The sequence below is a fragment of the Schistosoma haematobium genome, chromosome ZW (assembly GCF_000699445.3).
Source record: "Schistosoma haematobium chromosome ZW, whole genome shotgun sequence".
In the NCBI taxonomy this organism is placed as follows: Eukaryota; Metazoa; Platyhelminthes; class Trematoda; order Strigeidida; family Schistosomatidae; genus Schistosoma; species Schistosoma haematobium.
In genome coordinates this window covers 23,162,605-23,174,897 of record NC_067195.1, presented here as the reverse complement: position 1 = coordinate 23,174,897, position 12,293 = coordinate 23,162,605, and the positions used below count along the sequence as shown (strand labels likewise).

Here is a 12,293-nt window from a genome sequence, read left to right as displayed (position 1 = left end):
CAGTGCGCATCCACGATCCCGCACCACGCGGGGCTCGAACCCAGGACCTACTGGCTTCGCGCGCGAGCACTTAACCACTAGACCACTGAGCCGGCATCCAACGGTGTTAATGTCTAACTTCAACCAATCCACGAAGTTGCGCCACCGTACACCATTGTCTTCAGTGAGTTCCTATCTCACAACTGATATTAGTTAACAGTTGTATGTTACTGATTACTATTTAAGTAGGTTAAAATTAATTTCAAAAATTGTGAGGTACCTTGAGAAAATGTTCTAAAGCTGGGCAATCGTCTACTGCATGTTCAATCACATTAGACAGTCGATGTTCCAAATCTTGAACATGCTTGTTAAAATCTGCGAAATCCTTACAAAAATCTTCATTCAGAGGATCCAGAACATCATACGTTCTATCATTGAACATCTAAAGGAATATAGAATAGTTGTATAGGATAATTCACAGTGACATTATAATAGACAGATAATTAGAAATAATAAATACAGCATTTGTATACTGGTCAAACAAGGAGAATTTTTTACCAACTGACTTCTTTTAATATAATAACTGAGTGATTGGTTTATGACAACGTGGTCACAGAATCAAAGCTGGGGAACGACCTCGGGGAGGGACAAACACATATTTACCATTCAATTATAAATGGAATGAGAACATTTAAATATGTCATATACTTCCGTTTCAGGGAGTTATTTGACCGAATTTTCTCTGAAGATTTTTGGTCAGTGTTAAGAATGGATATAATCTTTTTAATGCTCTAATTTTAGACTGTGGTATCAATTTACAAATCTAGGATGAGCCACCTCCTGAACTTGACACAAGAAATCACCTCTTACGATTTTGATTGAGATCATAAGCCGATTGATGTTAGACCACCATTGAAAACCTAGAAGCACTGGACTGCCGTCTCGTCCTATTGTGGGACTCCCCAGCAGTGCGCACCCACGACCCCGCTCGCGGGACTCGAGCCCAGGGCCACCAGTTTCGAACGTGAACGCTTAACCTACTGGACCACTGAGCCGGCATTCAATGGTGTTAATGTCTAACCTCAACCAATCCACGAAGTTGCGTGACCATCTTCCATTGTACTGAGGTAGATACCTGTCTCTACCCGACACGGATTAGCTCCACTGGTCACGGCTTCTCACTAGAACTCCGAGAATTTTCTCACGAAGCTAGTCACTAGTGAGCACATGGTAATTATCAGTTTAGGGTTGTACAGATGGTTAAGTTTTTGATTGAGATCATGGACCGATTGACGTTAGACCACCATTTTAAGTCCTTGTTAAAGCTTTAATCTTGTGTACTTTTTGTGAGATCGTATTCTGTCTATGAGTTTATAGGTATCTATTATCTTATTATGAAACCATCAAGGATATTCGTAATAAGGAAAACATTGATATTAGTCTAAAGCCATCAAATAAAAACCTGACTATAGATTATAGAATGGCTGAGAGTTCTAGCCTTTTCGCTTGTTCAGATAGTTTCAGTGTCCATAGTTAAATAGTTGAATTTTAGTCAGACTTTGCCATTGTTGATTTAGTTAATCTATTTATCTATATACTTTATATCCCTTTTTTTCGCTGTCTTCACTTTTACTGAACGTAACGACGTGAATCATAGCACTCATATATTATCTTCTTAGTTAATTCTATCCTTTAATTAAAAATTATAATTTTTATGAATAAGTGACGGTGAAGACAGTTATATTAGTTTGTTAGAGACTTAAGATATTGCAAAAAAACAAACAGCAGAAGTTTTGAGATCACATATTTTTTTCATTTTTGTCAATGTTAAATGTCATAGCAACAATTAAGTTTAATAACTTACGTACTAAAGGTTTGCAGTAGTAACATAAAACCGTATTTGTTGTTTTCATAACTAAAAGGTTTAGTTTTTCAGTTTAATCTAAGGTCATATTACCAAAGTAATCAACGAAATATATTGTTGGATATGTTGGATAGGGGGTTAAAATACCAGGTTAAAAAATAGACAAGTAAACAAAATGATAACTTGGTAGAGACTAATGAATATAGCATGGATAAATTCAATTTTCTTAATCAGAAATCAGTCGGGAAAGCATGTGGATAGTCGTTTTTGTCTAGTTATTTTTTAAATAAGTTCATTTAGTCATATAATCAAAATCCTTTTTTATCAGAGGTAAAAATTTTGAAGTCTGATAGTTAAAAGTAATTATTAGTAATATATAAAGTGTATAAGGACTATTTCAATTTGAGCGTAGATTTCCTCGCTCGCTGATATAATTAAAAAGACCCTTGAAAACCTTTCAGCGATGGACATTTATTTATAACTAGCTTAGGATTTTTAAGCAATGGTGGAGAAGATTTGTAGCTCAGGTGGATGATTTTGGTGGTGTTTTGTTCTCTGAGCTGGATGGTTTGGTCGAGGAGCTTTCATCGTTCTTCTGAACGAGAACAAAACACCACCAAAATTTTTAAGCAATGACTAAACGATCCATTATCTTCAGTACTTGTGCAAAGTACTTTACCTTTAGACTACCGATTCAGACTTCAATGATTAGCGCTTCCAACTTGAGTCGATTTGGTACATAGCACCACAACCATTCAATCATATCGGTAGGTAACTGTCACACACTCGAAATGGTTAAACTTTACCAATCATGAGTTGTTGCTAGAATTTCAAGAACTTGTCCTTAATCCAGTTAACATTGTGTGTTACTTAGTGGCTTCGTATTCGTTACGAGACATGGATTTTCTTCTTTCTACCCACCATGAAATTATTGGTGAGTAATGTTGAAGTCTCCTAACCTGGGATGGAGCTGACTGATTTTATGGTATTTTAGCTGATCCCAGTCTGTGAGTGACGCTAATTATCTCCCAGTTATTAGTGAGTTTACTTGATCAAGATTTCATATTTATTGGCAATGCATATTTGGAACCTAAAGTAATCTATCAGACTTTTAAAGCGGATTTGAATCCCATCATTTAAATCAAGGACTGACCCAAGTTAGGCATCTAGGATTCAATGGACAACAGTTTCAACCTAGTGCGGGACTTATCAGCCGTCCCCAAACATAACCTTACTGAGGATTAGACTCAAAATCTTTAGGTCATACGGCCACCCAGTGAAGACTGAGTTGAAATTCAATGGTCTTCATGTCTAACTTTAATTGATTCTAAACAATAAGTAACCATCTTTCAATGCCATTGGTATGTACTGCCTTACACATTGCGTGGTTGAACTCTACTGGTCACGGGTCCTGATTAGAACTCCAGATAGTAGTCACTAATGAGTATATGGTTATTATTAGCATAGGGTTTTTTTATAATTGACCCTAATGAAATTACGAAACTTAATTTAATGAATTCGGCTACTTGCTAACAATGACATAAGACTGAATACAAGGACGTACAAGGTGAGGTCACGCAGATAAATGGTCACACAATACAATCCTAATCAACTGAATTCAACCAACAGAGATACTGAACACACTGTTATTAGGTCAGGGTTTAAAAATATGAGCTATCATAGCTTCAGTGATTTAAAAAGTCTTAGAGGTACATCATTTTACAAAGTTAGGATGCATTCTATAGATGGAATGAAAGTTAGTCACTAACTTTCTGCTTAATCAGATACAATTAAATACTTTGATATGGAGCAGTTTTATGTTTTCTTTTTGGTGGTGAGTTGGTTTGAGTTGGTCTTAGTCTCATATTTATCATGATGAATCATTTTTGATATTTGTTTTCAAATAAATAGGTGTTTTTCTACAAGTTAAAATGGATGAAATAGAATGAAGTAATATCCCAATATGTTACATTAATATTTCTTATTATATTAGCTTTTCATACTGTTTAAGAGGATTTGATCAAAGGTTGGCAAGATGTGTAGTCATTTTTGAACTTCATTGGTTTCTCAAACAGTGATTCAAAATAAGAATTACCAGTAAACAATATAACATGTTTAATCATAACAATCAGACATATGGAGTATACAAAATACGTTTATTGCCATTCAGTTCTCTGATATGGATGAATGTAAAAAGAATCATCTGTTAAAGATGATATTTTTGCGATATTAACCGAATGATTTTCAAATGGAATTAATCAACTTAGTAGATTCTATAAACGATTGCAAAATCAAAACATTTTAAAGAATAAATCATACCTTTTTCAACCCTTCACATAAATATGGAGATAAACAGTTTAAAGGTGAATACTTCTCTGTAGAGTAAAAACGACGAAGAAATAAAAAAATAGAATGGTAAAATTTTCACAACAAAAAACTATAGTTTGTAAATAATAATGGAACACTTTCAGCTCTACTGCCATTCTGTTTACCTTGTATTTATTACAAAACGATTCATAAATTTCTGTGACACGTTGATTTAAGGAACCGCCTTCAATTCCACCGAATACTAACTTTTCTAATTTTAAAAATTCAATAGCTGTTGACACTAAATGCTGTGCAGGAAAAAAATCAAATACATGAAAAACATGAATAAAAACTCAAATGTGATTTTGCATAGAAATTCTTTCTTATATTTCGCTACAGTTTCAAGGACACCACAAGTCATTTGGTAGTGACTACAAAATTTATGAGTGCAAATAGATAATAATATCGTGGATAGATGTCTTTTTTGCTTCTTTCCACACTTGGCATTCATATATTATTAATAAAGTTTTATGCTCTATTGTCCATATTATTCTTTATATTTATTTACAAATATTTTTACAGATTATTGTGATCTACTTTTTCGTATTTCTTTCTAAAACAATTCAAATACTTCCAACTGCTTCTTAATTATTGTCGCTAGGTCGACCGACTTTGACCAACACTAGGGACCTAGACAATATAGTTTTACTTGCCGATAAAAATGTTCACTTAGTATGAAAACATCTCGAACCTACAGGAGGTCAGTCCCAGTTCGAATGGCTCATCAGTAACGTCTGCAACTGTAATATCAAATGATATTAGTTCAAATCCTATAGATAATATCACTTTCTTAATGATTTATAATACACCCAGCTGATAAGTCCTGAGCATTTCGAAACCTAGGTCCAGAGATCCCTCTCGATTAACTTTATGAAATTAACATCAAACTCTGGGATAAAATTTTAGCTTATATTTTATCAAAAAATTGAAAGGAAATTCGTGTATAAAATGAATTGTAAGAATAAGAAATTTATGTTATCAAAATTACTTACATGTACTGAATTAACACGTTCAACAAATGAATCATATCGACTAAAAGCCAATTCGTTTTTAAATTCCCATAAAGTAATTTCATCTGAAATATTCAGTTTTTGAGAAACTATTTCAAAATATTTTGGTAAGTTTTCACGATGTTGATGATATATATTTTTAAATTTATGTAATATCTTCAAAGTATATTCAATTTTAGGTTGGATCTCTTCAGCTTCACCTTTTAATATATCATAGGGATCTAAATTTGTTCGACACTAAATAAAATAAACAGATGGGGAAAAGATTGAAAGTGGCATAATTTAACTGGTTTATACAAACAGGATACTGTTTGAATAATTTATAAATGGTTTAAAAGCTAATTTATTAATGACTTATTGTGAATAAAATCAGTTTATATTTTTATTATGAGTAGAGATTTGAGTGTGACAGTTTGACATTCATTTTCAGAATAGTTTCACAAAGAGGCTATACGATAATAATATTTGGCTTTTGTCTCTATGCAGAACGAATTTCAATATATGTTTCTTAGTAGGACGTGATAAGACATGTAGAAAAAATGTAACGAAAATGACCGTCAGCTAGATAGTGTTTGAAACCAATATCAGACAGATATTTCTCCCCAAGACGAAATTACCCTAAATACCGACTAAAGTTCGTTTTATTATTTGTGGGCCAAAAGGTAAAAATCGATTAACAAATAATCCCAGTAGCAACTGTCAAAGTACCGGAAAGTACTTCATAATCTTTTACTAAAAGTCCAGAAAAGAATAAAGGGTATAGTGGAAAAAGAATAGATTATAAACAAGAACCGAAGAGTCGTCAGAGGATTTATTAGATAATGACTAAAATAGGTAACCTACTTAAATAACAAATCACGTGGAAAATTGTTTTCCATTTTAACAAAAACGTGAACACCAGAGACAGAGTGAAAAAGATCATCAAGACAAATACCAACATCGTGTTTTATATGACTGAATCACTAATATTACAGAAGTCATGTGACTTAAAAACGATTTTCAACTTTTTTTTCTCGAACAAGTTTTAAGTTGAGAGTTCGACATTTATAGGATTTGAGTTAAGGTTATCCAACGTTTGTGATTAACCAGTTAATTGGAAGCTATCTGATCAGAGAAAATCTAAAATACATATTGTACGACCATCCACATGATTAACATACGTGAATTAATTGTACAGCAAGTTAAAATGGGAAAGACTAACTTCTTAATCCACATCAATTTTAATGAGTAAAAAATGAAACATTTTGCTTTTTATACAATATATTTCTCTATTTCAGGAAAATAAGAATATAACTATCCATTCGTTCAGGAATAATTATTTATGAGACCTACGTTTTGTGAAATAGATCTTAGGACAGGATTCAAATCAGACTTATGGTCTGGAAAAGTGTATCGAACATAATTAATACCTTTTTGTTTCTGAATTCAATGTCGAATTATCAAATGTAATGACAGAAGAATCAGAAGTACTTCTCGAATATTTTTATATAAAAAAATATTGATCGGAATGATCATCTTATGGGAGTTACTTGTGAGTAGTATTAGTTTTTCCATTGATTAGTAGAAAAGGGAACATCGTAATGAATCGAAATTTGAATAGTGGACAAACACTTCAGCATAGAAATTCTAAGTATGAAAAATGAATTCAAAAATTCCTGTAAATCGTCAATATTTAATCGACATGTACTTTGTTTTTCATACAACATAAATAAAAGTAACTGAAACAGTGGAATTCTCATCAGGAATAACGTCAAGTATTTTTTAATCAGAAGATAATTTTTCAGTGGAGATGATTAAATTTTAATTTCAATTTTGGTGTGGTCTAATTAGAAAGTATCCACAACATATCAAATCCATTCATTTTTTAAATTCGCCTATTAAGGTTGTGTGCTATTCTATTGTTTGTAGTTACAACTTACATCAACATGACAAGTATGCAGAGAAAAACTTGACAGAAGCATTTTTACACAACCGATTTAATTATATTTAATATGTTTAAAGCAACTTGGGAAGAAATAAGATGGCTAATTCACTTGGTCAGAACAACTTACCTTGAAAGTATAAGCACGGTCTTTAGTTGTATCTTGTTAAATAGTTCTGAAGTTATTGTAATGTTAAATTCGTCACATTTTCAGGTCGGATAAACGATGATCTCTAATTCATTCTGTACCTTATCACTTATTTAAGTTTAGAGCTCAGCTTGAAAATCTATCTTGTAAGTACTTTTTTATTTCTACATGTTTGGACATATTTTAGTCTATAAATGTCAAATGCACCAATTCATCTTGCAATATCAAGTTGATAAATAATATAGAATATCTCAACTCAGAAAACACAAACAACTGTCAACAAAATAATGAATGGTGAGAAAGAAAAGTTGTGTAGAGTTAACCCATAGAATATATGTAACCAGATAGTTGTATTTTTATGGCAGATTTTAACAAATATATGAATCGCGTTCTAAATTCTTACATTTAAACTACCAATAAATAATCATTCAAAATTATTTCAATAATTATCTCACTTGATTAATCATTAAATTACATAATTCCTGTAAAAGAACTAGTATTCTTGCTGGTTGTCGGTAGCCTTTAGAACTAGCCCATACTAAACAGATTAAATCAAAAATAGGTTCAATATGTTGTGATAACTGGTCGAATTCAGCTTGTTCCATGTCTTCTAATCTTGTACGCATCATAGTTAAATGCATGTCAATATCTTGTGCTTCACGTAAAGCTATAATAGAATGATATTAAATTTAAGGTTATTGAAATAACAACCACCGGTGAGAAAAGTTAAAAACTGTTGTTACAACTGAATTGACCTGATTAATAACTACTAATTAGTCGAGTATTCTCGATGTAAAATGTTATGTGAAGGACTGATGATGAGAAAAAGGTATTTACTATAATAGAGTGATAAAATACAATAATCATGGTGATCAGTAGCAAAATATTTCAAAACAGTTGTTTAAAAGGACAAGAGATTAATCGTCTCCTTTGAAATGTGTATAGAACTATCAGTATCTTTAATAAAGGTGTCCATAACGGCCCACAAAGTAATACTACATTTTAAGATGGCAAAAAGTATTTATGTCTCAGGAATAAGGATTTAAGAAGTGTCTTTCTTCGTAATTAACTAATCTCTTTACCTGGAATTCGGCTGGTTGTTATCCATAATTGTGTGACCATTATTTGCACATTTATTTTAGTTGTTTTATCCCCTAACCTGATTTTTTGATCCCGCAGTTGTTAGTCCTTTTTCGTCTTGGTTAATAGACTGAATCAATTTCTGTGTCTACTGACTGATGATTGACTGGGTTGCCAGACTTCTAAAAATTGTCTGGTTTTCTTTGTGATTCATAGACCAAATACTACTACGTCTTCCCGGTTGAACCCATTTCCATAAGTTCCGACGTGTTGATATAAGCAAGGGTGTTCAGTGTCGTTTAACAATTAGATGGCGTTTATATAAATGTAGCAGGTGAGAAAAACCACTGTGTGTTATGTTGAGCTTTTTTGTAGTTGATGCAGTTTATCTCGTGAATTATGTTTGGTTTGTTTTCGTTTGTCACTGTATTTCTTGGCTTGAATGGTATAGACTGTATCGACTTCATCGAATTTTAAGCTACACCTAATCCTAGCAACGCTATTAACATGTTTAGCTTCTGGAAGATGTGCTTTGTCTTCTGATTTTAACTTTTAATTTTGTACTCGGTGATTGGTTTTAAAAAATTTCTTGATGAAGTTTCGTGGGTGATCACTCCTAAAAATACATCTGTTAGTTACCTCTTTTCAATTCTCCGTGTACTGAGGGTGCTGCGATTGCAGTGTACGAAAACTTAGATACGGTAGATTAATATATCATATCATGAAAAAGTACACAGTGTCTTTATAAAATATGAAAATCATACATTGAATAAATCATTTGTATATTTTCGCTGAGTTGTCCTTTGCGTACTCCATTCTTCTTTCAATTCTGTTGTTATTCCGATTGCTCTCTGTTTCCCTTCCTCTTATCTTCATTTCAATCTTCTTCTGGTAGGTGTTCCACTTTGAGTTCTTGCCACATATTTCTTAGGTCTGTTCTCATAAGCAGCGCACACCATAAAATGTGTTTCCCTGTTTTGAATTAAGTTTGTTTACAGTTTCTCATATTGTAGCGGTCATCAGAATCAATATTAGAAGACGCGGAACTCACTTATATATCAGCCTAATCCATACTGACCAAATAGTAAAATATAACAGTGACAACCTAATGACTCACAAACTCTATTCAGAACAGTGAAACACATTGCAGCACCTCCAGCACACGGAGAGTTCAACACGTCCAAGATTTCATTACTTGCAGCTCTGCCCCTAACATCAGTAAGAGGATAAAATCCTGCATTAGAATATGTCGTTTTGTTGAACCCAACAACCTAACGAAATTTATCGTGTCACAACAAATTTACTGACATACATTTACTTGTGAAACATCAATTTATTAGCAAAGTGATAGTAAATTCTATTATAGAAACACAGACTAACCTGTTACAATAGATTTAAACATTTCTTTAAATGGAACAAAGTAGCTACTATTAGCCTGCTCTAAAATTTGCGCCATTTGTTTGACTTTTGGTGTACATAACTGAGAATAGATGTTTTCAAGATTTGCTACTTTTGCCTTCCAAAAGTCCAGTTCCACCAATGGAGTGGGATGTAATCCACTTAATAATGGTTGAGATGAGTCCCTTAGCAATACTTTGTGGATTTGATGTGACCAGTCAATGACAAGTGATTCGATAGCATATATAAAACTTCGGTTAACCTTACTAGAGGATGAACAGTAAAAAAACGGTAATTGATGGGTTCTTTTTAAACACATGAGTTGATGTCTAGCTGTAAGAAACAGAAGTTGAGGTCAATAACTATTTGAGTTAGTCTCTAACAAGTCGATGGTAAATGAATACTGGGGAATATGGTTCATTTAATCTAAAAGGATTTATTAAAACAAATAAATTAGTGAGGCATTTATGTAATACAACGGAAGTTTGGCTTCAATATAAAAGTTTTGTAGGATTTTAGTAAATGGTAATTCAAACGCAAACAACTTATTTATACTCTGTAAAACCCTTTTTAGTTCCACCTCTTTTAGTTACCTAGCGTTTTGCCGAATTTAATCACAAAATATTTGTGAGAGTAAAAGCGTTCAACGAAACGGTAAAATAATGCACAAGTGCACGTAACTCAGTGTACTGGCGTTCTAGAGTGGAAGCCTTATATTTATGATTTACGACCGGAAGACAAACAGTTTGTGCCTTAATTCAGATAATAATCTAAAATCTTGTAAAACAGAAAGCCTTAATGAGTGTAGAATTTGAAACTGTTCGCGAATCTCCAGGTCCCACTGTCCATTTACTTACTGTTTTACACAAGAGAAAAAGAGCAAACTACTGAGCTCATTTCATGACTTACTTTGGCAAATGAGGAAAAACGATAAACACTAGTCAAAATACACAAATAGTAACAACTAGCACGGCAGTGAAGGCATTTATTAAAGCATTTAAGTTAACATTTAGTCTAGTTGATGTAAGATACTTCTGGTTAAAAGTGAAAGTTGACAGACAGATACATAAAACAAAATATCTTCTCCAGGAGTGAACAAAATCAAGCTGCAATAATACAGAAAATGGGGATAAAAATGAAGTAAAAAACACAAAACAATCGGTGTGAATTGGTAGATATACATGTATCTTTCAACAACAGTAATAAATGATAGATTATAACATCTTCACTGTAAGTCAGTTAGTGTCAAATCACATTTGGTCGGTACTTAATAACTTTAAAGTCTTGTATGCATCGGTAAGGAATATGATGCCTTAAAAAACCCGACAAATGTTGTGAAATTTATAGTTAACCACTACAGATAGTTAAAAATTTGATATGATTCTAGGTATAATATGTATAATATCACAAACTTTACTAATAGGTTCATTGGTTTGGAATAACATGACATCTTTGTAGTAAGGCTGTGATATTATCAAGTAATGTTTAATCGCTAATCATACAACACATGCCGAATTCGCTCTGCGATATGAATGAAATATTTTATATGCAATGAAAGAACACGACAACAAAAGCGCAAAAACGTCTAAGAGGCTTTCGTGATATATCTGAATGAAAAAAAACTAAATTTGTGGTGCATATCAGATTACAACTCTAAATGAAACGTAATATTTATCCGTAAATTGCTGTCAACTACCAATATCGACTCAAAGATTATTCAGCCCTAAAAAATTTGGAACTTAATGGATATCGAAAAAGGTAAGGATACATAAATAAAAATTAAGTGAGCGATATACCGTACAATAAATAAGTACTGCGCTACTACTGATCTCATCGCTTAAGAAAGGATTCAACGGCCAAAGCGCTGAGATTATGTTTTTACATGCAGATAAAAATGAGATTTAATGAACAAATATCTACCCTTCTTTAACATGCTCCTTTAACCGCTCTTGTTCAATCGGCAGAGGTAAAAATGTCTTTCCTTTTGCCTGCCCAACGACAATATCCGTTTGCCTTTTCAGACCGTGTGCATATTTTATGACATCCTCATAAACAACAGATGGCCAAGAACTGTAGTTTTTCTTGTTAGACAAAACAGGGACAAGCACCTAAGAAATATGAACAGTTAGGATAGTTTACTTACTTCGTCAACGAACACCGAAAAATGATCCAAAGGACTGTATGAAAGATCACCGTAGAAGATATATTTCGTTATGACCCCATCTTTAGGAATAGCCTCTTTTGACTTCTTCATAAAAAAGCTAGCTTTGGACTTGGACCCAACAGGAAAATCATTTTCGGCCGTCAAAAAGCCACTCGGCATCAAAAGAATGAAAAGTTGTGTGACATCAGGTTTTTCAAAGAAATTGGTGATTTTTTGTTTAATATCATCGGTATTCCACAATTTCATCCACTTGTCATTTTTAAGTTTATGTGACGTCAGAATATACTCAGCAATAAACTCTGCCCTTTTGTCATCTAATGCAAGTTCAGACATGGCTATATGTAGATAGTTTAAGGAATAAA

The 12,293-nt window shown here is 32.8% G+C and overlaps 1 protein-coding gene across 1 annotated transcript in view; it reads right to left on the bottom strand.

The window, feature by feature from the left end:
* MS3_00010331 (uncharacterized protein) overlaps positions 1–12,264 on the bottom strand; it is a gene marked incomplete at its 5' end in the record, with an annotated part of 60,624 nt that extends 48,360 nt beyond the window's left edge. Inside the window, 7 exons of the mRNA XM_051218692.1 lie at positions 260–421; positions 4,336–4,458; positions 5,203–5,457; positions 7,745–7,956; positions 9,750–10,033; positions 11,688–11,875; positions 11,911–12,264. Of these exons, the coding sequence (XP_051070756.1) occupies positions 260–421; positions 4,336–4,458; positions 5,203–5,457; positions 7,745–7,956; positions 9,750–10,033; positions 11,688–11,875; positions 11,911–12,264 (1,578 nt within the window). The remainder of the gene's footprint in view (positions 1–259; positions 422–4,335; positions 4,459–5,202; positions 5,458–7,744; positions 7,957–9,749; positions 10,034–11,687; positions 11,876–11,910) is intronic.
* Positions 12,265–12,293: the final 29 nt, after the last annotated feature.